General features: G+C 47.6%; 1 protein-coding gene across 7 annotated transcripts; it reads right to left on the bottom strand.

The window, feature by feature from the left end:
- Window positions 1-209: 209 nt before the first annotated feature.
- CABP1 (calcium binding protein 1) lies at window positions 210-27,835 on the bottom strand. 7 transcript variants are annotated; one of them, XM_032127551.1, is made up of 9 exons: window positions 26,572-26,662; window positions 20,609-20,746; window positions 13,828-14,072; window positions 9,048-9,224; window positions 5,418-5,448; window positions 4,600-4,743; window positions 3,229-3,338; window positions 2,541-2,688; window positions 210-830 (listed from the first exon to the last, which is right to left on the bottom strand). In XM_032127551.1, exons 3-9 carry the CDS (start codon window positions 13,870-13,872, stop codon window positions 805-807), a joined length of 681 nt encoding a protein of 226 aa, XP_031983442.1. In that variant the 5' UTR covers window positions 13,873-14,072; window positions 20,609-20,746; window positions 26,572-26,662; the 3' UTR covers window positions 210-804. The 7 variants fall into 7 exon arrangements, with proteins under 7 accessions (XP_031983442.1, XP_031983446.1, XP_031983443.1 ...); XM_032127555.1 differs by lacking the exon at window positions 9,048-9,224; XM_032127552.1 differs by lacking the exon at window positions 20,609-20,746 and having other exon boundaries at window positions 26,572-26,660.

Below are 27,835 nucleotides of genomic sequence, written 5' to 3'. Positions count from 1 at the left end.
CTGTGAGGTACCTCCAGGCCCCTTGACCATGGGGGACAGCAGGAGGGAGGGCAGGGTCCTGACACAGGCTTAGTGGCCAGCACTGACTCCCCTTCCTGCGGCAAGGGCTTGCCTCTGGATCCCAGTGCAAACACTGGGGTGTGCATCTGCCCAAGCCCTTCTCCCCCCAGACCGGCCACCACCTCTCACAGGGACATCCAGGCTCCACATCATTTCAACGTGCATATTTATCGCCTTCCCCCCACAAGACATATATTTGAATTTACTCTTGGTAAACATAAACACAGGAGATGCAAATAAGTGTTGGGGAAGCATAAATAACTCCACACAGATAGACACACACTGAGACAGCAAACACAGACACTGTTCACCAAGGGAAACCAAGAAGTGCAGAGCACGCCCTGAGGCTGCCACCAGTCCCAATGGCTTTGCTCTCTTCCACCAAGCCAAGAGGATTTCTCCTGCTTTTGCTTTGCAGCAGATGGTGGGAGAATAAAGCTGGGGAGGAGGAGTCTGAAGTTGCAAATATCCCATGAAAGCATCATGGCAAGTCCTGGCTCTGCAGTTTCCTGCAATCATCTTCAAGGAATGGTTCCAGTTGTAGGAAGTTGCAAGTCTTTCACAGTGTGAAAGGGTGGAGGGGCATGGGGACCACCATGAGGGAGGAGCAGCAGGTCATCTTGCAATGTCTTAATTGCAGCCAGCCGATAAACCTTCATGTAGGAACATCAGGGCTAGATGCTCCATCTAGGTCCTTTTCTGCCCTCTCTAAGGTGCTGATTCTTCTTTAGCTGAGAATAATCTTCAGCGGGACATCATGCGAACAAACTCTGCAACCAACAACACAAGACAGCCCTGAACCAGAAGGCATCCATGGTCCTCAACCCAGCTCTCATTCCTTGGAGACAGCAAGCAGACAGAGTGAGACTTGGAGTCCCCAGGCTGCCAGAAAAGTCTGTGTGCTCCAAGACTGGTCCTGAGAGCTCACACAACATGGGCTTTAATTCTTGCATTAGATATAATGGGTGATAAATCCCACTAGCAGGTCAATTCATTGCCTTGGACTCCTTCCCAGGCACCTACGGTCTTGTTTGCACAAGCAACTCTTTGTGTCACACTACAGCAAGCATTATCTCCCTTCACTGTAACTTCAGGGAACCTTGATTTACAGTTTTGGGAACATGGTATGATTTCTTAGTAAACTTGCCACTTCACACAGACACCAGTATGGGAAAACACAAGAGTTTTGCTAGGTATCAACATTTTTGTAGAGAAAAGTTTACTTTGAGAGACTTCTTGTTTTTAAAGATACATGTTAACTGTAAGGATACCCTGGATCTACTTCTTGACCACCCTGCAGTTTGTGAAGTCAATTGCAATTGTTCAAATTGAGTGTAAATGCCATCAAATATAAATGTGTCTTCATTCTGCACTCAAATTGCTGAGAAACTAAAGACTCTGCAAAGAGGAGCACAGTGGAAATTACCCCCTTGATTCCTCCTTTTCCATTGATGGAGGTGTCCTTTGACAGCTAAAGTGGTAATTCACAGAGAAAATGATACTGGGATAGCATTTCATGTATTTTAGCTGTCTAACAAAATTTAGCTGTGGGAAACAAGGAGAGCTACTGTCATGTAATCAGCCACTGCATTGGAACAACTACAGCTACCAGATACTTTCTAGGAAGATAGTGGTAGTATTCTAATATTTTCAAAGCCCTCAGAGGGTCCTCCTCCTGAGGACTGAGATGCCTTGTCATGTAGGAGATCCAGGAATGCTGCTGAGTCAAAAAAATTATGTCAATTTTACTTTAAGTCTATAGTTCCTGTACTTCACACTTACTGCAAAGGGACAACTGGATTTCCACCAGGGAAAAAAGCAGCCTGCCATACTCTCACACCTTCCAGCTCTTATATCTTCTTAGCTGTCTGATATCAACTGCTTCCTTGCCAGAAACCCTGAGCTCTATTAATATTGCTCCTGCCACAGCTAATGGCTAGGATAGTAACCTAACCACTCTTATTTTTCAAAGTCCTTCTGGCATGAAAACTGTGAGAAGAAATTAATTATCGCTAGGATTTTACATGACAGCTCTAGATCAGATATCTGCAGTCTTAGTGAGCACAGCTGGCACATGACCATCTTCTGGCATAAAGGGACAGAAACAAATTCTCTACAAACCCAGTTAACAAAGGTGAGCCAGAGGAAACGGAATCCAGCCATCTCACAGCTCTTGCAATAGATTTAAAGAAAGGAAAATGCCCCATAAAATGATGGTAGACACAGCATGTGTGCAGCAGAATCTGCTTCTGTGTGAGAGGTTCTATCTCTTACCATGCTAGAATTATGGAGACCCAGTCAAAACTGAGACGCAGAAAAACGTGATACACAAATGAACAACTCAGCTGACTGAAAAAATGGAATTATTTTTTCTCCGTACTTCAGAAACCTGGGCCCTGAGCATGCAAATCTTCAGCTTCTGATCTGAAACTCTGACTCACACCAGAGCAGATGGACAGCAAGCATTGATCCCTTCTCACCTTCAAAATCAACACGCCCATCTCCATTCAGATCCACGTCCCGGATGATCTCTTCAATATCCCGATGACCCACCTGCTGCCCTAGAAGTTTCTTCATGGCTTCTCGCAACTCACTGGTGCTGATCTCCCCATCACCATTGGTGTCAAACTGCAAGTACATTAAAAATACCAGCAGAGGAAATACAGTTAATAGAAACAGATCTTGCTCTGGGTTGGTTTTTGTATTGCCCTGCTCCTGAACCCCCTATATTTTATCCATTGCTTCCATGTCCTTCCTTTTCCTCCTTTGGGTGTCTTTTGGATACAGTCTGTCTTTTCTCCTCAGAAATCCCTTGCAAATGCTGTGTCTGCACCAGCTTTCCTCTTCCTTGCCTCAAGGGTTCCCTTATCTTAGTAATGTTCTCTGCTCCTCTCTTATTCCATGCCTGACTGGGCTCTTTCTAGCTCTTCCACTGTGCTGCTCTCTCCTCTCCTCTCCTCTCCTCTCCTCTCCTCTCCTCTCCTCTCCTCTCCTCTCCTCTCCTCTCCTCTCCTCTCCTCTCCTCTCCTCTCCTCTCCTCTCCTCTCCTCTCCTCTCCTCTCCTCTCCTCTCCTCTCCTTCTTCTCTCCTCTCCTCTCCTCTCCTTCTTCTCTCTATCATGTCTTGTGTTGCTCACCTCTCTGGGGACACACAGAAGGGATCACTCACCTCTCTGAAGGCATCACGGAGTTCTTTTACACCAATCATGTCTGCAGTCTCTGCTAGAAGTTTTGGTCCCATGAGCTCAACAAAATCTTCAAAATCCACATGGCCGCCCACTTTGGACAAGATGAAAGATTGTATGTAAGAACTCCGTAAGTAAGCCAAGACCAGCACTCTGCATTTCTGTGTGCCCCAGAGAGCACTTGGTTCTCCAAGAAGCAAAGCACAGAAGGTATGAGACAGTGAAAAGAAAAGCAGAGGTAGTTTTACCCTGTGTTTTCCAGATTATGGGCTAGGCAGAATGAGCCCAAGCTATTCCATCCTAGCCTGCCATGGACTGTCACACCCTTATTGTATCACATATGACGTATTAGAGGCTTGATCGTTCTAGTGCTTATAGCAACTCTCTGCTGCGCCTGTGCCAAAGGGCACGGCAAGGGCACAGCATGATGTTCCTGCATGGCCTAGGCAGTGCCCTGCAGCAGTGGTGGAGTCCTGCTCCATTACAGCAACTAATGCATGTCCAACTGTTTATTCATTGTATTAGTTCTTTTACCTGTTAGTGCCCTGAGAGCTGTCAGCAACACTCTCAAATTCCCAAGCACTCGTGTACCAAGGTTATCAGCTGCTTTCGTGTGACTGGTTGCGTATGTCACAGCTGTTTTCCTTCCCTTGACCAAGTAACTTGTCCTTTTAACATAATCCTGTGTCACAAATAAGATGCACTAAATATGCTTTTCCCTGCCTGGCTGAGGGTGATACCCTCGCTGCTACAGATGAGAGGTGACAAAAAAATGATGGTGAAAGACAAGGGCCACAAACACAGTTACAGTGAATCAGATGCGTTTGTCACATCTTTCCATGACTGCAGCAGACACTGCCATCTGATGCTGCCAGCACAGCTCGCTTGCAGCCCATCCCCAGGCACACAGCAGATACACAAAAAACCACCACAGAGCAACAGCCCATCCATCACCCATCTGATCAAAGCATCCCCATCTTCCCAAGCTCGCTCTTCAGTCTGACACCATCTGACAACAGCTTCAATGTGACAATACAGAACTTGTGCACCAGTGTCTGACTGCCCACATTAAGGGCAGTTTTATACCTGACAACATAAGCATGAAGGACAACCCTTCCACTCACTGCTCCCATATACAGCGCAGTCCACACAGTCCCTTTGATAAGCAAAAACAAAGGCATCAACTTCCACGGACCACAAACAAACAGGAGAGATGATAAGGAGTGAATATCAGAACCAAAGACGACACGGGAAAAATCCAAAGGAAAAGAGGCAGTCAGATACCAAGAGAGCCTGAGGCAATGATGCAGGGCACAGCAGCAACAGGCAGGTACAGCTGGGTGTGTATTACTCACGGTTCATGTTGATCTGCTGGGAGAGCTCTATTAGCTCCATCTCAGTAGGCATGTAACCCATGGTCCGCATGCAGTTCCCTAGGTCCCTGCAGTTAATAAACCCATCCTTATCTTTATCAAACTCCTTAAAGGCTTCTCTTAATTCTGTGGGAATAGAAGAACAATATTGTCAGTGACAGCTTGAAATACCTTTTCCAAGAAACCTCCCCAGAATCAACAGCACTTTATGAAGCCAGACTCTCTAAGACACTCAGTATTTTCCCACCAGGTCTCCCTGCATGAGGCAATGACTGGAGCAAAGTAAAGCTCTTCTGTCAGCAGCACTGCTGACCCATTCCTTGTAAGAGAGCTTGCTTGGACTACAACCATCACAAACTGTTCATTGCCAAACTGTGCTCCCTAAAGAAACTGCAACTATTAAGTTTTTCCAACTTTTACCTCTGCATTCTATTACATACCCCTCACTGTAAGGATTAGCAGGTAAAACAGCTTCCTTGGAACCATATTATAGTATCATGCTCCACAACGCTTTCTGTGAGGGCTGGAAGGACAGCAGTTCCCTAACAGCCAATATCCTATTACTTACTTATCCTCCCACCCTGAAGAATCTGAAATGGATGCAAACTCCTTCACAGTGAGCACTCTTACAGTTTTATACATTATTTCTTTTGCTGGGGTTTCCAGGAATTATTCCAGTAAACATCTCTCTTGATTTGCCCCAAATTATTTTAACCCATGGGGGCCAACATGGAAGGGCCAGCCAATAGGTTTTCACTGGGCAGGGAGAAAGGGGACACAGAAGGAGCAACAAATTTTACCTTCAATTTCTTCCGGACGCAGTTCTCTATCCTGCAAAAAGAGAACATATTATGTTAAAGACATTTGTTGGCCACAAACATAGTTTCAAAATAGCACTTGTTGGTACAAAGAGTTCTGGGACAAGCCAGAAAGTGAGAGAAGAAACAAGAAGGTGATGACATGTTTAATACCATCTACCTAGGAAGGCTTCCCAGCTTTCCTTCCCAAAGAGAAGTGTTAACCTGCACATATTTCTCTGGAAGCCCCTCTCCCTCTCATCTCGTGGACAGGGGGATGACGGGTGGTCCCTGAACAGAATAGACCTGGACCAACACAGCAAGATGTGTGGCCTCCTCACTGATGGTACTATCGGCACCTTCATGAAGCTCCTACATCATTCCCCAGCACCAAGTTCTGGAGCAGAGACTGTCCCTGCAGAAGTTATGATCTCCTCTAGAGCTCTGATTGTATTTCTACTGCCGCTCCTGCTGACACACACAGATCAAAACAGCTGGAAGCAGTCCTTGTAACCAGCAGTCTAGACCATCATCTGCTCCGATCACTGCTTGATCTCTGTCCTTCTGGCAGGACGGCAACAGCCATGAGGTCTCTCATGAGTCACTGTCCCAGTGACATCTCCTGCAGTCTGTCCCCACAAAAAGGTAAAAACTTCCCCCTTCCCCCCAGTCTCAACTCCATATACAAACATTTTGAAACCAGGCATGAAGGCAGACACAAAACATATACATCATCAAGGTCATCTTCAAATGAAACAGAACAAGGATTCACCATATTCAGGAAACACTGCAACTTCAAACATCCAATCTGAATTTCTTGGAAGAAGGGGGAGGATATAAAAGAGTATAGGAAAGTTCCAACACTGCACCAGGAAGAAGAGATGAGCATAGAAATGCACTGCTTTCTGGTTTAAATGCCCTTTCTAATTCCTCTCATGGCTCCCAGGCAAATCCAAAACATCTGAGAATTTGGAAACACAGAAACACGATCCCTTTTGTCGTCTCACTCTCGGCTTTTCCCCTCAACCGTGCAGAGTTTCTCCTTGCCTTCCAGGTGTCCTCCAGCCTCACCACACGTCCCTGGAGATGGTGCCTTTGATCAGTTTGAGAAGGATGATCCTTTGCTATTTAACTGCAGGCTCCTCTGGAAACTCTAATGGCAGCTGTCAGAGTGCATAGCAAACTAGGACACACACTGGTTTACGTCTGTGCAGAAGTGGGCTGTGCCAGAGAAATGACCAGCTTGCCACTCATAACCTTCCCAGAGGCATCTCTGTGCTGGATGGAACTGTCAGAGCGTGCTGGCTCTGCCATTTCATCCTTCACAGACCTGGTATTTTCAAACATGTCATCCCATTTGTTCTGCTTTCATCAACACCAAGTAATAAAACAATTCAAACTCCTTAGACCGGATGCAGGAGGCATAATTGCCGTCCTGCCTTAGATAAAATAACGGAAGAAAACCACCTGTGATAAGTTCCAGCACCTTGTGCACTTTATTCCAGTGATTACAAAGACTATCCCTGGAGGCAGTGGCTGGGTGCACAGCAGGTGCAGGGCTGTGAGCGCCAGCGCTGTGGTGCAAAGGGTGCCATGACTCAGCCACAGTAGCCACTGTCTTGTGAGAGTGGCCAGAGCAGGACCCAGGCCTTCCTCCAGCACAATCCTCACAAGACCATCCTCCTCCTCCTCCCCCCTCACTGAAGACCATGTTCCAACTGACATCAGTGACACTTGTCAGATTTGGGGGCTTCAGCACCGGCACACCAAAGTATTTGCATTTGCAGGATTCTGAGCAGATTTTTGCACATAAAGATTCTGCCATCAGAGAGCCACAGACTGCAAATGCAGAAGGAGGGGGAGGGTTTATGTCCCTCGAAAAATCTGACTCGAGTGATAACTAACATCATGAAGAGGTTTTTTGTTTTAAATTTGAAAGAAGATCCCCTAAAATTATTAAGGAATAAAATTGCTTGGGATAAAATGGGCTGAATCACTCTAAAGCTTTTGGAGAGCATATGGGAAGAGCAATAAAACTATTCCAAGAGTTTAGATCTAGATATGAGCAGAGGTGACCCCCAGAGAGTCCATTATACTTAAGGGTCTTACCCTCATTTATTTCTGTTCTACGCACAATAAATCCTGTCGGCCTAGAGAGTCAATAAAAGTAAAGCTGTTTATTAGATGCACTTATTCTACATCAGGGTACTTAGAAACATCATTAATCCTATTTTGGAGATCTCTTAGGGTACAGTGAGCTTCCATGGCCTAAGCAGGATGGACACTTGTCCAGCTGTCCACTAGGGAGCTGGACCTATCTCCTGTGACAGGCGGCTCTGTGCAGGTCAGCAAGTATGCTTGTGTGAGAGTGTGTTTCATGTTTTAGTGACCTGGCACAGGGACTGTGTGATCGCTTAGTGGCTGAAGGTTAGGAAGAACAAAAAAAAAGCCCTCTGATCAATAATGACACATAATGACTCTTTTTTGAGTTGTTGGTTGAAGGAGAAGTTTCAGAAATAAAGACCTACTTGTCTCCTGTGGCTGTAGATTAACATACCAACACACAAGTAAAACAGAGGCTTCTTACAGAGGCAATAAAGCTCTGATTCCGAGGTAATTGCAGTGAGCTTTGTTTGACCACACGAACATGGAAGGCACTGGGTAAATATGTGACAATGCACGTATTCACTCATACATATCCATAAAAGGTGTGTTAATAATACATTTCTGTTTGTCTTTAAATTAATGATATTGTAGGAGTAGAATGTTTGGGGGCAAAAATATGTTTTAGTTCTTGTAAAGACACAATACTGGGGTGCATACATAGAAGCACATATTTGTATTGTTTGTATATAAATGCATACATTGGATGCATATGAACACATAGTTACAATAGGTGTGACTGAATAAATAAATATGGTTTTGCTATTTCTCTCTCTCTGTGTGGGAGGGTAATAGCATTTGGTAGCCTGGCACTATTTGCAAATATGAGGACAGCCTGATGTTCCTTGGTTTAACTGGCTGGGATTGTTGCAGTGTCAGGCTGGGTATGTCAGTGCACAAGAGATTGTGTTTGGGTATCTGTGAGGAGGCAGCTGTCTGCTTATTTCTGCTGGTACTAGTGTGCTCACTGTGAACTGATAGGAACAGTATCAAATATGGACGGCTTGTTCCCAATACAGATGCCCTGATTTGCATTTGACTGGCTATTTAGGCCTTAAATGCTAATCTGAGCCTCTGGGAAGGAGAGGTGGGTGTCTTGCTAGAATAACAGCTTTGAGCACTGGACTCTTCCTGAGTCACTATGATTATTCAAGTCCTGAAGTCCTAAAACCTTTTCCTGAGCCCATATGATTATGGCTACTTGAGTGTAGGCTTGGATCTATCTTCCATAGCTGCAATTTTAGAATCCTCCTTTCTTGGTGTTTAGGCACAAGGGTATCTGCACATCCTTCAGGTCAGACATTTGCCTGTGGTTGTATTTGCACTTGGAGCTGGAGCCGGGATGCTCGAGACCCAGGACTGGGAGTTACAGAGCTCCACACAGACGGAGCACGGGGGCAGTTCCGCATCCCCGACTCGCGTCCACATGGCTTTGTGCGTGTCTCGCCCCGCTTGGTTTGACTTACGTACAGGCTGCCTGTTTTCTGCGAAGCCCTTCCTCAGGAAGATGCATGCTGGCCCCAGCAGGTTGTGCATGACGGCGCAGTTCTGGGCCAGCACCATGAGCGGACCCTGGTATTCGCAAGCCGACGACCCCTCTTCACTCGTCTGGACAGCTTTATAGCTCGTCTTCTCATCATGGCGGATCTTCCCAGCCAACCAGCAGCAAGCAAACAACACAACAGAGGATGTTACCTCCCCATCTTGTTCCTCTGAAGTTTTACTGAACCGCCTCGCAGAGATGTAATTGCTAAATTTCTTTCATCGGGTGCACACAGCGTCCCCCCCACCAGCCTATTAGGATTTGTACAAAAGCAGTAAGTCCAGGAGTTCACTTTCAAAAGCTGATAGAAGAACAACCAAGCACAAGAATTTCACCTTGAAATTACATCAAACTCTCAGCACTGCTCACATCTACCCAGACACAGCCCAAAGCGCCACACTCCCACAATCAGCCCCAGAGTTAACACCGCCTTGAATGAGCTGCAAAGGACAAGCACATCCCAATTTAACAGTACGTGTGCCAGCCTGTACTCCAGGCAAACCTGCCGGCAGAGTCGTGTTGGCCAGGGCATCCTCAGGAGACCAGGCAGGGCCTGCACAAAGCCACTGCACAGGCTCCACATTACATTTCAGCAACACAGCATCACACACTTTATCACATTATCAGAAGACCGTTTACAGCATCAGGTGGCTCTGCCAACTGCAGGCTCACGCTGCTTGTGCAGCTACTAATTAGTTACATCCTCAGGGTTTGAGGCACTTACTGCCCTGGCCTCTTCTAATCACTGACAGTCCCAAAGTGGAGATCAGGCATGGGCACAACATTTTTGTGTGTTTGCATTTGCACATTTTCCTGAGTGCACATGTCCTGCTAAGCTAAGGCTCCAGAAGAGAATCCAGCATTGGATTTTATAAGGAGGCACTGCTTTCCTTTTATAGAAATGCATTTCCCTGGCTCTGCAAAAAAACTCTTATCCTGATATTCCCATGCAGCTATAAAAAGCCAACACAACCCACAGGACCCTTGGTTTTACAGAATAAACATTAATCATACATCAGACTCCTCTTCAGGAATGATTCTACTTCTACAGCCAGTGTTCTCACTGGTGATCAGAGAAGCTCTGTCAATTGTCATTGTCTCTATTAACCCTTTCATTAAATCCTGAGGTACATTTTCAGGCTAAAAGACCAGACATAAACACCCCCCATTCACATGTGTCTACGACTATTGTATCTACTCTCTGTGTCCGCCATGTGCTATTACACTGCATGCATGGTTTGTAATTTGCCTTTTTGTACACAGTCTTACACCAATCTGCTCATGTATAATGTCATGTGAATATTAAGCATCAAAACAAAAATAACTCAAAAAGCAAGCCATGAGGAAAGAAAATGATGAAGCAGAAAAGCATTTTTGTTGCAGTCATGGATGAGAAAGGAATCTGTCTCTGATTAGTCCTGACACATAGGATACTTGTCCTTAAACTGAAAGATAAGCATCCATCCACAAATGGCATATTACTAACTCAGCTAAATGTCAAGGCATCTGTGTTGAACTACACAGCTTTGTGACATCAGTGCAATGTATTTTCAAAATTATCAGCTTTATTTCCTGGCACATTTTTCAGTTTAATATACCAAATAATATGAATCACTTAAATAGCCCACATTGGTTCTGTGTTTAATTCCAGTGAAGCCATGTGAAGGATGCAAAGCCCCACAGCCCCAAATGTTTGTTTTCTGACACTTCCAGTCAATAGTTTATTACCAAGCTATTCAGCAGTACCTCATAATAGTCATCCAAGTATTTTTCTGTCTCGATAGAGGTTGCCAGTTTGACAAAACAGTTGCCAAGAGCCACTGAGGATTGTGACCAGTCAAACTGCTGCAGTGCCAAAACACCATGGTGAACAGTTCAGTGGGGCTCCCTGCCCTGCCCTGCCCTTGCAGGCAGGATTTATGGCATTCAATGTTCCCTCTGCCAGGAGTCTCACAAGTTCTCCTGCAAATATCCACTCAAGTTCCCTTTACCATGTTCCTTCTATATCCCAGAAGAGCGGGGAAGGGAGCTGTGATATTCGTACGGGGCAAAGAAACATCAGCCACCCATTACACGGGAAACAGCAGTGTGCATGACAAAGAAAATGGAAGCATAGGACTGGAGAGATCAGGCTTTCCCAGTCCCTTCCCTGAGCGAAGGACCACTAACTTTCCTGGCCAAGTCTGGCCCTTGGCTGTGTCAGACCAGCAGATTATGGAGTGAGAAGAGACCTGGTTGATCTAGAGATGGACAAAGTGGAGAGGTATGGTGAAGTGAGGGACTTTTAATTTCTGCATAGCAGAAGCACACCAGGATTCACTTCATTTTCCTGCCTGAGTGTCAGAGGGACTTTGCAGAACAGCAAGCCAAGAGGGGCCTCCATCCCAACTGCAGTATTTCTTGGAGGGAAAAGCAGCCAGGATGGCTTTCACAATCACTGGGGGGACACTGTGACAATAGGAAACTGAAGCTACCAACAACAGACATGGAGTCAAAGCCTGAACAAGCAAGGTACCCTGGTGTCAGCCAGACCCAGACCAAGTCAGCTGGTGCCTGGGAGTGAATCCCAAATTTTGGGTTGACATCATGTACTCAAGAGTTCAGACTGTCACCCAAGAGCAGCTTCCACACACGCTGTCTGCAGTCCCTCCTCTTTAACATTTCAGCAAAATGAGTTTGCTCAAGGTAAAATCTGAGAAAAACAACTGGGATCATATAACAACCAAGTGAAGTTGTGCAATGTTAAGACTGATCTGCAAAGTCTCCACTATAATCACGTGTGTTGCGATCAAAAGAATGGCAGAGCACCAGGACCTGTCAGGATGAGTGTGCGAGGCCTTATTTCATAGCTCACTAGAGTGATGTCTGAGAAATTCTCTAATTCAGCTTTGCAACTTTTTCTCTTCAGTCCTGACATCCCAGGTCCTTTAACTAGGCACAAAGTGAGTTATTCAAAGCAGCTTTTAGGAAAGAAAGCATAAATTACCTAAAAGACTGAGGACACAGAATTTACAGGTTTTTTAATTCATTTTGATTCAAGCAGCCTGGCTACATGTCAGACTTTGATTGCAATCCCCTTGCACAGCTGCAGCCAACTCCTTTTATTCCAAGTTGGAGACGAGCTACAAGAAACCAAGTTGGTTTTTCGTATGTGCAACATTTGGGTGAACCTCAGTTACTTCTACATCTCCCTGCAGGTCACCCTGACCTAGGGACTGGTCTCAGCACTGCCTAACTGCTTCCCTCATCAAGTATCCCAGCTGCCCCACAGCAGCACTGTGCCATTACCAGCTTTGTTTACAGCAGCAAAAACAACAAGCAAATTGTGTTTCTACACAGAAGAGGCCAACATCCAACCAAAAGAAGCACTCTGTGATGGAGAGCCTCTCCCAGACAGCTCCCTCCCAGAGGAGCTTTCCCAGGCAGCAAGGTCTCCTGGATGGAGCATCTTGATGGCAGTGGCATTTCACTGTTGTCAAGGTCTCCACAGAGGCAGCATCTCATTGCAATACTTTGGATGATCAGCATAACTTTATCATTTATGGAGAGTGAACTGCATAGTTTTTTGCTGAGCTATTAGATTTTCAGCAATGCCAAGTGAGAACCATGTGGCTGACAGGTACACAGTGCTGTAAGATTTTCCTCAGTCAAACAGAAAATGTTTCTGGTGCATGTCATTCCCATTTCGACCCAGTCCATAACAGCAGAATTATTCCTGAATCTAATTTGTCCCAGGACCACTGTAAAACCTCAGCACAGAGCAGACTTTGGGCTGAAGCCTAACAGATACACGTGGCAGCTCACAGATGAAGTCCAGCTGGGCCCAAGCATGGCCATGGTGACGTGCAACATGATGCACGAACACACAGCCAGGGCCCAGTGTATCCACTCAAAACCAGACACATGGACAAACACAGCAGAGAGAAAAACATGCTTCTGTACCCAAACACATACCAACAAAACTAATTGTGTGCATATGCAAGGATGGAGAGACATAAAAACATGTGCATGTCTACACACAGACTTCTGTGAGGACATGCACTAGCAGGTGAGCACACTCCCAGCACCATGCAAGCAAAGGTATGTGTGTGATACACAGAAATTCCCCATTTCTGCACTCACAGCAAACCCACTCAGTTGCTTGAGATGCCTGTGTAGAGACGTAAAGAGGTAAGGACACACATGTATCCTTATCAGATGGGCCGATAGGTGTGCATACTCTTCTACAGCAATGGCAACACGAACAGACACATGACCCTTCACACCTACGTCGATATATGTCCCTACACCCTTGACAGATGTGATTACTCATGTAGGTAACTCTCAACTGAAGCACGTGCACATGCACAAACTCACACGTACACACGCACATCAAGTACACACGCCCTGGCAGGAGTGTGCCAGCCCACTGTACACATCAATAAGCACATAGTTGCACATACCCAGAGGAGAGCTGTACACACACATCGAGCAGGACACAAGCCTACACACACATTCATTTACACACATTATGGCTCTCAGCATCCTGGCCTCTACTGGCTGCACTTTTGTGTGCAGCTCTTACAGAAAAAGTCTGGTGGAGAGAGCTGAACCCTTCATACTCATCTCTGTGTTTCTCCCATCTCCCATTCTCATCTGCCCACAATGTCACCCATCCACAGAAGCAGGAGTGGAAATGCACAGCGCACTTTGATTCAGGGAACATACCTTTTTAGAGAGGTTTCTCAGTGGAGACTTCACACAGTTGCCCATAATATGTTGAGGCTGCCTTTCCGGTGGACTTGGTTATAAAGGAACTGAAGCAATTGATCCCATTAAAGGTATTCCTTGGGAGCAAAGCAAGAAAGGCAGTACCAGGCAAATCCAAACAGCTACTGGCTGCTGGGGCTTTCCCTCTTCAGGGAGCTTTTTCTCTCTCTGCCTCTCTCTCTCCGTATTTTACTTTATGTTCACTTGAAGAGATGAAGCAGGAAGGAGAGGGAGGGGAGAGAAACAGACAGAAAGAGAAGGAGAGAGAGGGAGAGAGAGAGTGAGTGAGAAGGGGGGAGAGAGGGAGGCGGGTGTATAATCTACATCAGATTAATGTTCAAATCCCTCCCACCCCCCTCAATCTGCAGGCAAGATTGTTTCACTCATAGGAGAGAGCTGTTTCAGGGAGAATTAAAACAGAGAGGCGATGCAAGAAGTGATTTCAGTGATGAGTTCAGTGAATCTAGCTAGTTTGGGTCCACACAGCCTCTGAACACTGCATCCCTACCCACCCCCTTTCTAACTCCTCTCAGCTTTTCAATCACCACAGCGCTAGGCTGGCCAGAAGGCAATCCACTTAGGGGCTTGGAGCAGACCACGGCTCGTTTCAGAGCAGAAATGGACCATTTATCTGGGTGGGACCTGTTTCAGCTTATAAATACCAGCAGACCTAGAAGTGTCTGATTTTTTTCCTGTCACGGTGGAAGCAAGCCTGGAGACAGCAGTCCTAGGACCCTACAACACTCTCAGCCCCAGGACAGTAATATTTAACCACAAGGGAGAGACCTTGAGCCAGTCTTGCAGTAAAGTTTTTCCAGCTTTCTGCAAGTAAAAATCAATTGGCCGTTTAACCTGCACAAGTCTGCCAATGATGGGCTCACACCTGAATCCTAAATCTAAACAGTTCCAGGTTAGATAATGTGAATCAAAGAATTTTGACATCAGATCCATCCATTGCAAGAGCCCAAGTCCTGGAACAAATAAGAGGCACTTGAACCTAGAGCCGGCTCTAAACTTTGGACTTTATGCCTGTAGCATAGAATAATCTCTGAAAGAAAAGGGGTGAGTCCCCAATATATTTTCTCCTGATCTCAGGCTGAGCATAAGAGCATTCAGTCTGAAAAGAAATTTAACTTGCATAAAAAACACATCATCACACTCAGGATCTGAGCAGGATGGTGAATGCACCTTTAGCTATGAAGGCACCACAGCTGCAGCTCCACAGTGATGAGAAGTATGAAGAGCTAACTCCTTCAAATACTGTGGAGACAGGGATGACATTGATCTTCACAGAATCACAGAATAATGAGGTTGGAAGAGACCTTCAAGATCATTGAGTCCAACCCATGCCCTAACACCTTAACTAGACTATGGCACCACGTGCCATGTCCAGTCTTTTTTTAAACACATCCAGAGATGGTGATTCTACCACCTCCCTGGGCAGACCATTCCAGTACTTTATTATTCTTTCCGTGAAAAACTTTTTCCTAATATCCAACCTGTACCTTCCTTGATGCAGCTTGAGACAGTGTCCTCTTGAATCTTACACCCTGTTATGCAGCAGGCTGGTTGGACACTCAGGTGTTCAGCTGAAAGATTTCACATCTTTGTTTGCAAGTGTGGTTCCAAACAAAAGCTTCTACAAAGACCTACGCCATGGGCTGAGTACTTGCACCACATGCTTTTTGTGACAGAGCCCAGGACTCACTCTCATAGCAGCTCTAGGGCTGTAGGACAGAGAAGGATGAACTGGCAATATCACAACAAAGCGGGATTTCTCCTTCCTCCCTGATGGTGCTGTGGCAAATTAAGTATGATTCTACAGTGACTCAACAGTTGCTTTAGAGTTTAGAGGCATCTTCCACCTAAGGAGATGAGTTTAGGAGTCCAAGTATGACAAAAGTCCACAGCTTCTCCAGTTCCAGTCACAGACAGAAGTGCATGGCCATAGGGGATGGTGTTTCTTGCTCTTCTTTGTACTAACGGCTTCCCAAGAGTGAAGGCAGTGGAACAGCCTCCTCTCAGATTCCCTCAATGACTTCTTCATTGAATGATCTGGGTAGGAGCTGCACAAAGGTCCACAGGGTCTTCAAAACAAGAAGATGCAGCAACAGATGCTGGAAGACACTCCTTGTCTGCCCCTTGTACCCACGGTTGACTGAGAGTGGGACAGGAGAGAAGACCTCCACAGCAGAGCCTACCCACACTAGGCTGGAAAGCTAAACTCTTCCTGAGTTGGGCCTGTCTCCCACTGTCACGGGAGATGCTGAGGAAAAATAGTCACTCTCTGGGGACTGTGCCATCCCTGGGCCTTGCAGTGGGGGACTTCACAGGAAGATGCTGAAACTCCCAGCTGCTCTCAGGCTTCCCATCTTTAGCCTTCTTTCTCCTTCCCCTCTTAAAGCAGCTAATGGGAGGCTGATCCTCTGACAAAGTGCCAGTCATTAATAATGTCCTCTGTCAGCTAGAGCCATTCCCCAGGCTCCTTGTTTATTGAAAAAGTGCTTGTCTCCCTTGAGCAGAAGCTGCCACACAGCGAGTGAGGCGCCTGGGCTCCTTCCAGAGACAAACGACTTCAATTCCAGAGTAGAGAGGAGAGAGAATTGCCTTTCTGCTGCTAATGAATCTCTCCCTGACAGGAAGCATGGAGGCCAGCCCTGCAATTGAGAAGTGCCCATCTCCCACATTGTCCCAGAGAGAGGGAGGGAAAGAAAGGGAGTCAGACATCTCCTGCCAGAAAAATCCATCACAGTTCCCAGACTGCTGTGGGACAGCTTTGGAATACAGCTGTGGAGTGTGTCTTACTGAGCTTGAAAAGCCTCTCAACAAGATGGTCACCCTCTAAATACCAGCTTGCAGCAGAGCATTCAGAGCCAGCCACTGTGGTACATCACTGTGTTTGCCTACTCTCCAGCTTTTCTTCCCTGCAGTTACAGGCAGTTGTAGGAAACGTGCAGGGCAGAGTGAGAGGGCTGAGACCTGCTGCCAGGCTTGGCTGGGAGTTTGCAATCCAGGATGGGAAGAGGGAATGGGAGCCCATTTGCACCAGGTTTGCAGCACAGTTACAACCCTTCGAGTTCTGTAAGAACTCTAGTGGAGCTGCAAGGCCCCAAGAGATGCGATCATAAACAACTTTTTAATCCCCTTATTTACCCTGACTCTCTTAAGAGCAACTGGGCAGGACACCACAATCTAGCAGACAGCCCCTGCTGAGCCCTGAGGAGGAAAATCTCTCTACAGTGGGATCTTGTTCCCATCACCACCACAGGCAGCTTAGAGATAGGCAGGAAAGTGGAGCTGGCAGAAAGGTCATTAGAAGATTAGGTTAGAAGGAACACATTTTCTCCCTTCCTCCAACTGAGGCTGCTGTAAGAGAACAGGATGCTGAGAATAAGTGTGTCAGAAACATTTCTGTGTAGGTGCTGATCTGTGGGTATGCCTATATCTGGGGTAGTCAGTATGCATGTGGGAGGGCTGCACATGCATGTATACTGGCTTTCCCACACTGTTCTTTGTAGCAATCACACTGTTCTTTTAAGGTCTGTGTCTCTGTTGTAAGCGTTCTAAAAATCTGTAGGAACTTTGTGAAATGTGAGTCTTGATGCTGTTCATGCACCCTCCCTTTCTCCTGAGGTCCAAGGTGGAGAGCAAAAACCTCAGGAGACGTAGCTTGGCACAGAGCAAGGTCTCAGCTCACGGGAAAGAAGCATTTGGCACACTGACTGGCCTGAGCACAGGGGAGGGAGAAGGCTGGGTGACTTGGCATTGAACAAGGAATGATTTAGGTGGTTTAATATGTCTGGATACTTTAAAAAGCAGCAGTGTTGTGCTTTGGGTTAGCACCTTTAGCAGAAACGCTCATTTCATAGGAAAATGTTGGAACCCATCATAGCTAATCGCTTGGCAGCTGCTGGAAACTTTATCCAATGGCAGCAAATATCCAACAGACACAACAGAAAGACCAAAATCAGTCCAAAACATGTGATTGCTTATCAAACTGTAGCTTTGCTTGGCAAAAATTTTCAGTGGAAGTACAGATTTGTACAGGGACTGTTCAGATGCTAGGCCTGTTTCAGTGCACAGTCCTTCACATGCTGGAACATTACATCATTGTTCTCAACACAACATAAAGACTGCAATGTCAGTAGGTAGTGGGTAGTGTATAGTAAAGCAGGGAAAACTCTTTCCTAGCATCTTTTCACTGAAGTCCATAGTTCTACTAAGAGCCCGTTAATTGCTTCAAACATTTAGTATTTTAAAATACACCATCTTACTTGATTTATCCTAACAAGGCAGGAATTCTTGTTGTACTTTTTCCTATCCCAGAGTGGAGAGTGCATATATGGATTAGTAGCTTTCAAATCTGCTTCCAATCACCCTTTATCTGGTGCCTATAGATCTATATTTTAAAGGAAACAGATCGTTCTATAAGAAACTATCTTGTTTGCTGAATGACCTCAGATGAGCCTAAGCATTTGGATTAGGTAACATCCTCCTGTTGCCAGTGCTGTCAAGGACCTCATTTTGAAGCTCCCAACCACTGGAACATGCACTGGCACTCTGAACTTCTGCGACTGATTTCCCTTTCTTCTTCTGCATCAGCTCCCAAGTGCTTTTGCTGCACATTGAGTTGTGTCTTCTAACCTCAAATGAACCTTGGATAGTTCCATATGCCAGTCAGACAAGTACATGTCCATCTCAAGGGGAGGCACCAGCAGGTATTGGTGGATGCAGTCCAGATTCTCATCTAGGGAGAGGAATATTTCTGCAGAGAGTTTGGGAACTTTCTTTGCTGTCAACTGTTCCAGGAAGAAAGTGTTGCTGACTCATGCTGTGAATAATATTCTCTTCCATTAGAGCAACTGGATCATAATCAATCACAAACAATACAATGTTTATTAAAAAGACCAAGGATATTTTCTATCCCTCTCAAGGTAACAAAGCCTGGACTGCCTGTCAACTTCTGTTTAGAACAGCTCTGGCTGTAAATAGCTGGCTTCATTTTGCATTAGATGAAAATAGATGGGAATGTGCCTTCTCTTGACACCTTCCCTGCAGATCTGATCCAAGTATTTTGCATTAGCCCAACTTCCAAGTTCCTACGCAGGAGATGTGTTGGCCAGAGCACAATGTACTGTGGATATTTGCTGATGATGATTCTAAAGACCATCAATGGGCTACAAAAAGACAAATACAAACTTGACTGCTCAGAAGCTGCTGAGAGGATTCGTCATGTATATGGGGCACAGAGGTTGTTTAAAATAAACCTTACGTGATCCCTTCTCTTTGCTCCAGAATATGCCTGGCTCCCTATCTCTTTGGAAATAAGAGGGACAGGGGGTCACTGTTTGGCGGGCACACTGAGGTGCTACTGAAAACGTGGCTGATCATCAGATGAGCAGAGACCTGGAAACCAATATCAACCAAATACTCCGAACCAACCCTGCAGCACTACATGAGCTTTGCCACCATAAAACAGACATCTGCCTCACTTCTAATTTGAGTAAGGATCTGATGGCACCTTTAAAAGGGCCAAACTGTGTACCCCAGGTCTCTGGCTATATCTCAATACAGCTGGTCCCAAAGTTTCTAAACCCTTTGTGTCTTATTTCAGCAGAATACAGTGGGGTTGCTGGTGTTTTTACTACTTCCTGCCTTCAGCTGTTGTGACATGATGCTTCACAACGTTACACAGTTGCCTGTGTCCTTCCAAGAGCAGAGAATGTATTTTTTTTCTGCGTGGGATGAAACAATGCTGTGTATTCTTTCCAAAGATGGTTGCAAGATGCAAAGTACTCTAGGGAAGGAATGGGTGGAAGAAATATTAGAATATTGCTCATGTCTTCATTCATGGATAGTATTGAGTTCATGGTCTTATGCTGGCGCAGAAAGCTACTAAAAATCTAAATATGACCATAGCTAGGACAGTTCTTTCTCTTTATTTTTAAGTGGGGCATTTGATTGAAATTTGAGGATTACTCAGGTTTGTGGGCTCTGCTGCTGCTCTCTAAGGTAACAGGAATGTCAGAGGATTATTGAAAGGGAGCCCAAAGTTAGCTAAGCATCTTTTATTGAATGTACACCATATAGCTGCTTGTTATTGGAAATCAATACCACTCATGGACTCATCAGGGAAAAACAGTTACTGAAGCTGGAATGCTACAAAGTACCACAGCTAATTCAGATGACAGCATGCAGCCTAGCCACTACATCTAAAGCTAAACTTCCCTGATATTGTGTTGAAACCCAGGATTGCATAAAAAAAAAATCAAGGTGGTAAAGCTTAACAAAATGGACAGTGGACTTCTATAAATGATGATTAATTTATAACTGAAAGGTTTTTTTTCTCGCCAAAGATAAGCTGAATCTAACCAGGTTTGTGTATTTCAGTGCATTAGATCATACTGCTGTGTATTTCATGAATAGAATATTTAATGAATGTTCTTTTATCTTGGTTTTATTTTGATGTCTTTCTACAGCCTTTTAAAACAGATTTGTTTAAAAAGTAAATCACTGACAAAGATTAATGTTTGCTGGCAGACCCACTGCAGGCAGGAGGCTTATCCATTGCCCCTTAGTGATTCTGCGTGTCTGGCTCACATCCCTCAAGCTCTTTACAAGCAATAAACGTGATAAACTTTTCTCCAAGCTGAGCAAGGAGGGAACTGAGTGGATATGCTCAAGTGGAACAATGTTTCTCTGTGTCTGAGTTCGTTACATATAAAAACATGAGACGTACCTTGGAAGGTGTGGCGGATGTCAGCAGGCAGGTGTGTACGCAAACGCCGACTGATGCTTTAAGCACAGGAATGCATAAGCGTGTACAGAGGTGGTTGTGTAGCCACACAGAAGATTTAGCAGACGCTGCACGAGCAGGCTGTGTATACATAGACAAGACATGTATATGAAGGCTTTTTACGTCAATCTACATGCATGGACATGGGCTGCGGCAACTCATGCAGGGATGGAAGCACAGAGGCTGTACGGGCCCCACGCAGGTACCCGGACTCCTGTGAATACGCAGCTGGGAGCGGGTCTCGACTACATCACGGCAACAGCGGGGCTCACCTCGGGTCTGACACACTCACTGGGCGGCCCAGGGACAGGGCATGCCCCGGGAGCCCAGAGCGCGGCGGGTCCGTGCCAAGGTGGCTCCGCCGGGCGCGGAAGGGCCCCGGGACGGGGCGGCCGGGCCGCGCGGGGGCGCGCCGGGGCCGCCGGAGCCCGGGCCGGGGCCGGGGCCGCCGCCGCCGGGCTGTCCTGGAGCCCCGCGGCGGAGTGCGAGGGGGAGAGGCCGCCACGGGGCAGCGCCGTTCCCAGGGAGTCCCAGCGGGACGGGCAGCAGCGGGGGGAATACTGCCGTCCGTGGGAGTGTCCCCTGCAGCCACGGGGACTGCCTTCCCTCTTCGCCCGCGCCCTTTAGGAACTCTTTTGGGGCCGGTACAAGCCTTCAGAGGTGCCATAAATCACGTAGGAAAAGTCGGTGCAGGATACGGCATTTCTCCAGTTTTTTTCTGCCTCCTAATCTGTGCACCCATGCTCCGTACTCCAAGCAAGCCAAGACTATGCCACGGGACCAGCATCACTTCGGCGGTCAGTCATGCTAAGCCAGAAGTCTATTCACCCCAAATTACTGTGAAGATTTAACAGTGTTAATGAGCAGTTTAGTTAGAGACTGTCTCAGTTTGTCACGAACCCTGACATGCCACTGCTTCACCTTACAGGCACAACACAGCCTGCGAGCACCTGGAAACCCAGATCTTTCACCTTCACCTCGCTACCCCACAGCGTGACACATGAAAGTTTCCATTGCTGGCATCGCTGCTTCAGAGCAGCCCAACAAGCTGCAGCCTCCCTCGCCAATACACAGCCAGCTGAAAACTTCCATTACTGAGCCACGAGCCACTCTTCCCTGGCAGAGCTGGCCAGGGCTTCCTCGTTCTCCACGGGTGGAGCTCCAAAAATGGTCCTGATGCAGTGGCTGCTCTTGGGCAAAACTCCCATTAGAATCAGCTGAAGCCAAAAACATTGGAGGGAGCAAAGTCATCTGGCAGATGAGAAGATCAGAAAGGTGAGAGGCTTTTTCTCCTTTACAGGGCACCTTTTCCCTACACGCTCTTGGCTAGTGAGAAGAGAATGTTCTTGACACATACTTTCCACACAGGCAGCCTGGGGACACTTCCTGCCCCAAAATGGGGCCACTTCTGTCATCCCAGTTTGCTGTAAGGTCCATTAAAACCTGTTACGAAGAGCTAAAGCTCAAGAATAAAGGAGGATGGAGCAGGACAAGAAAAGGAAAATTTTACAAGAAATGCAGAAACATTCCTTCCCTATTTCAATGGTAATGTGGATGTGAACATTAAAGTAGGAATGGAAGATGGTGCAGGAGATGCTTTAAACTCCCTGCACAAATAGAAATACAAAAGCTCCTTTGGCCACAGTGCTAACAGCAGAACCCTGTAAATATTTCATGATTCTCTACGGCAATTGTTTGACCCCTTTGATCCCCATGCTACCAGAGGCAATTGACAGAAAACTGTTGGGGAATCACTTGACTGAAAAATTTAACAGTCAGGCAGGGTGTGAAAGCTAAACGGCTCTGAAAACGTTCAGGTGTCACATGGCAGGATCGTTTACAAATTAATATTGCATAGCAAATGCCCAGAAAAAGCTCTTCTTGAAGGTGCCAGCTAGGCCCGTGCTGAAGCACAGGAGGAATGAAGCGAGGAGAGCCAGCAGTTCCCTGTGCTGCAGTCCCCATACAGAGTTGTGGTGAGCCAGGTGCCAAGCGGCTGCTGCACTGTAGGCACTGCAGCCGCCACATCACCGCTGCCCCAGGAATGCCACAAAACTTGCACTGCGGTCCTGCTGCCACTGCACTGCTGTCCCGGTCTCTGTGCTGCTGTTGCTACTGTTGTCACTTAATAAACTGTGTCTTGCTGTCAGGCTGCCACCTCACCACCACCCCAGCTGCCAAGGGGTCACTCCTGTTGCTGAACTGTGATCTGTAGCCACACTAGAGACACTACAGGACCCTCATACTCTTCTGCTCTGTAGGGGTAGTAAGCATGCTCCCTTATGCTTCACAACACTCTTGCCACTTGGCCACTCCAACACTATCCTATCAGGACAAAATTATATGAAATATCCTCCTCACGCTCCCTTTTTCTTTCCACTTTCCCACTTTGCTGCATTATTACACACACATCCCTTGCCAACTACACCTGTGTCACAGCACTGCTCTCACACTGCACTGAGTTCCTGCCACTGCAGGGCCACTTTAAAACACTGCTGTCCACTGTCCCACACAAAACCAGCCCATACTCATACTGCACTGTCACCAAGTAAGTCTGTGGCGTTGTCCTCATGCTAACTCACAGCCGTGCTTCCAAAACTGCAGCATGGTGGTAATACTTCACTTGCTGCCTTCTGCTACAGCAGGATAGTGCTGTCAGATCAGCACAGCCCTTTGCAAATATCACACCAGAAGTGACCACTGCTGTATAGAATGGCTCTTGTTTGGAATATTGTATTACTACATCAGTAGACCGCTAAACTCTTCTGTCAGGCTAGAACACTCCACAATTATCACACCCAGGCACTGCCAAACTCCTACCACATGGCACCAGTATCACATCTCTGCTCTGCCCCAGGATTGCTTTACCACACCACTGCATTGCTGTGTTCTCCAGGCATTCAGAGCTGCACGCACTGCATCCTAACCCAGTACAAACTCCACAGCAGAGCGCTCTTCTGCAACTGCTGCACCGAGCCAGTGCAAACATGTCATTAGGCTAAGATGACATCCTGGCTTATACTTAATGCATCATTACACTACCCTACTTTTGTTAATTAATGTACCACTCAATTATAAAATGGTAAAATAACCTAAAAGAGTATTACTGCTTAATGGTATTAGAACATCACCGCACCAATATAGCATAAGCCTAATTAATAAAATATCACTGTATCCTGTATCCTGGCAGTATCTTAGCATTCTTCTGGAGTACACACCCACAGTGCACTATATTGCTGTGCTGGTTATATAAACACAGTGCTTCTTCCTTCACTCCGTCTTTTTTTGTGCACAGCTACAAATCTGTCTCCCTCAGACACAACCCTCTAGTCCTGAACTGCTCCTTTTTGCTGTTACTGCAGTAATGACATCCTCCATGGAGTCATCCCTGCAATATTTTCTGTGTATCTGATTGTACCACTGTAGTGTCTGCATCTGCGACCACATCACTGCACCACCATGGAACAGGGTGATGACGTTCCACATCTGTAGAGCTGGGACAAGATATACTGGTGCTGCTGGACCACAGTGCTCTGCTGCTGCGGATATGCATCACTGTGCTCCTCTCCTATGTACAGCAAAATTACTGTTTTAACTGTTTCACAGTGGGCTGTGTGGGCTAGAAAGAAGTTCTCACATTAAATGAATTATCTGCGGAGCTGTTGCTGTCTTCTAATCACAATATGGAGCAGACTGGTGTTACAGCACCTGCAGCCTCAGACTGCAACCCTGGACTTGCCTGCACCTATGACCCTGCCACAGCCCACGCTGCAGCCTGGGCTCTTGCAGGTGTAAGTCCTTGCCTGTCTCAAACCTTTTTACACAATGCTGGGCATTTTCACACAATGCTGGGCATTTATTTTTTCATTCACAGAAACAAAATTTGTATCATTCTGTGCCATGACAGAATTTCCATACATCTTACCCCTGAGCTTTTATTCATCACAGGATTTTGATATCATTACAAAATAAAAGCTTCATGTATCTCTTTCTGTAACCAGCTCTTTGTGTATCCTAAATTATAGTTCCCCATCTTGCCCCTGTACAGGGGGATCTATTACAGCCCGCTCCTAAAAGTCAGTCCTAAAATCTCCACTAAATTTTCCTTCTGTCATAGTTACTTCAAAGAAAGCATGTGAGAGATGAATACGGAGAGAAAAGGGAATAAATAACACTACGCTCTAAAAGAAAGATGCTGGTGTGTGTGTGCGTAAGCACTGGTGCAATGTACTCAGTGAAAAAGTGAAAACTAGAATTGTATCTCTCTCATTTCTGTAAAGGGCATTGTTCAACACCACAGATAAATTTTGCTTCATTTACAGCTTTCAGAAATGTCTTTTGACACTGGAATGTGAGCAGCAGAGCAGATAAAATAAAGATGCTGTTCAGGTAAGGACTGAGTTCAAAACCAGAGGGGTTTCCATGAGTGGGAGACAGGGCATGGATTTGTTTGTATTTCTGACGCTTTGGGGACATACAGCTCCACAGACTTAACATCTCTTCTCGGATACATCTTCACTGCCCTCAAAACTACAGCGTAAGTCAGAGCCAAGACCACGGATTTCAAAGCCTGCTGCTTGAATACTGCTTTTTGTAACCTGGCTGAGCATCTGTCTCTGACCAGGCTCTTCCTTATTGTTGCAGCAAAATTTTAATCTAGACTTTGGGTGCACCATTGGCACAGGAAAGATAAGACTCGTTTTGAGTTAAACATAACCATAACAGTCCTAAACAGCAGACTGTCAGTGAGGATGGAAAACTGTTGTGCTTTGGAGAGAACAGATGTGCTTTGATTTTTATCTGGAGAAGTCAAGATGAACAGAGGTAGACAACACTCCCATATTAAACATATGGGTGTATCACCCAATTACAAAAATTTTTCTAATTCTCTCCATAATCTCAGTCTGAATGCGCTCCTTGCAAAGCCTCCCAAACATGCATTAAAAAAAAAAGGAAAAAAATTTTAAAAAGAGAAGAGAAGAGGACTCAACAATAAACCCCAGAAATCATAATTCTGGTTTAATCAATCATTTCCAGGGCTGGAACTTAGCCACACAGGCTACTGGCTTATATCTATAATTGTGCTTCTGGAAGATTGCAGTTACATTAATCTTCCCAGAGATTACATTTTCCAGTAACATCCCTAGATGTCTCTAAAAGAAAATTTCAATTTAGTCTCCCTCTGCCTTTTCATTTTTAGAGGGTAACCCTGTTGGGTAATTTCACTACCAAAAGCAGCTAAAAGTGACAGCTTTGTACCGAAAGAGCTTGCAAACACCAAAAGCATCTGTTCCATTCTAACATAGTGACTAGGAAAGCTTCGGAACTGGGTCAGGATTTTTTTTTTTTGTCGTCCTCCCCACTACCTTCTCCTGACAGCTTCTGCCATCAGAAATGATTCATATGCTGATTGTACAGAAATGTACCATAAGGAGATGTAAACAAATACAGCAAAGCAAGGCGGGGAGCCAGAGAGATTGAATCTAATAAGTAAATAGCTTTTAAAAATCCGCTTCTCTGACTCTCACCCTCAGCAGGCAGAGCCACAACTTCCCCCGGCGACAGGGAAAGCACCGGCACTTCCCCCGTCAGCACCACCGAGAGCGCCCTCCGCAGTGCCCGGCGGGGCCGACGGGTGCCGGGGGCTCTGACCCGCGCCCCGTCCCCGGCGCGGAGCCCTCCTCGGGGCCGACCCCGCAGCGCCCCGGCCGTGCCGCAGCGCCGGGAGAAGTTCGGCAGGGGCAGCCAGGAAGCAGTGCATTTACAGCTGCGGGCTGCGCCCGGGGGCGCGGGGGGCTCCGGAGCGACGAGCCGGAGGTCCGTGAGCCGCAGGAGGAGGAGGCGCGGAGGGAAGGAGGGTGGAAAAAGAGGGAGGGGTGGGTGGCGAGGGGCGCTTTGCCCCTTACCTGGCCAAAGACCGAGCTGAGCATGGGGTGCAGCTGCTGGATGAGGGGATCCGCTTCCACTGACCGATCGCTGCCGCAGGACTTGGTGGAGCACCTGCTGCTGGATTTGGACAGAGGTGAAGCGCCTTCCGAGAGCTTCAGAGACTCTCTGCTGGACCTCTGCCTGTGACTGAAGAAAAAGTCCTCCTCTGCCTCCTCCCCATCCCTGTCTGAGAGGTGATGCTGGTCCTGGGGGTGACCGTGGCTGGCGTGCGGCGGGAGGTGGTGATGCTGCCTGGATGTCCGCACGGGTTCCTTGCCGCTGCCTCTCCTTGGACCTCCTTCCGCCGGCTCGGGCTGGCTCTCCCCCCGTCCATGTGACAGCTTCCCTGCACCCCTCGCTCCGTCCTCCCGGGCGCCCGGGTGGCAGAGCGGCCTGCGGGCACTAGGCTCCCCGGGGAGCTGCTCCTGGCTCAGCTCCCTCCCCATCTGCCCGCCTTGTCCTTTGCCGTCCCGGACGCGGCTGCCGCGGGGCTGGGGTTGGCCGCCCGCCACCCGCCGGCTCCCCGCCGCCTTCAGCAGCGAAGTGCGGGACTCACTCTTCGCCATGGAGGAGCCGCTCATAGCGGGGCCGCTAGAGCCGCATCCCCGGCCGGGCGGAGCGCTGCCGCTGCGGGCAGGGCTGCGGCGCGCCGCTCACGGCATGTCCTGCAGAGACCCGCTTAAATCCCGCACCGCGGCCCATGTGACAGCGCAGACAAAGGCCGCGGCAGGGGCGCTCCGGCGGGGGCTGGCGGGCACCGTCTCCCCCTCCGGGGCTCCCCCCCCCGCGCCGCCGCCGCCTCTCCAGGTGAGCCAGGGCCTCCCCCCGCCGGGGGCCGGCTCGGGCCGGGGCGCGCCGCAGGCGAAGCGGCCGCCGCCGAGGGGTGCGGGCGGCGGCGGGCGGCGCTCCCGCAGCGCGGCGGGCGGGCAGGGCCCGGCGGCCCCGGGCACGGCGGTGTGGGCCGCCGGGCCGCAGCCCCCCGGCGCGGCGGCAGGCGGGAGCCGCGGGAGCATCGCCCCCGGCGGCGCGGACGGCGAGGTTGGCGGCGGCGTTCCGGGGGCGACGGTGGGGGAGGCCTGGCTCCCGAGGCTCCCAGGAAAGGAGCTGCGTGCCTCCGAGAGCAGAGCCGGGAAGGCGAGCACCCCTGCCCCGCGGGGTGACCCACCTGTCCACACGTGTACCCCTCAGAGAGTTCCTCCGCGCCGCAATCGGGATCCAGCATGCTGTGGGAGTCGTGGCCCA

Source organism: Corvus moneduloides, chromosome 18 (assembly GCF_009650955.1).
Source record: "Corvus moneduloides isolate bCorMon1 chromosome 18, bCorMon1.pri, whole genome shotgun sequence".
In the NCBI taxonomy this organism is placed as follows: Eukaryota; Metazoa; Chordata; class Aves; order Passeriformes; family Corvidae; genus Corvus; species Corvus moneduloides.
The sequence above is the reverse complement of the archived record's forward strand: the minus strand, read 5'-3'. Positions and strand labels throughout refer to the sequence as shown.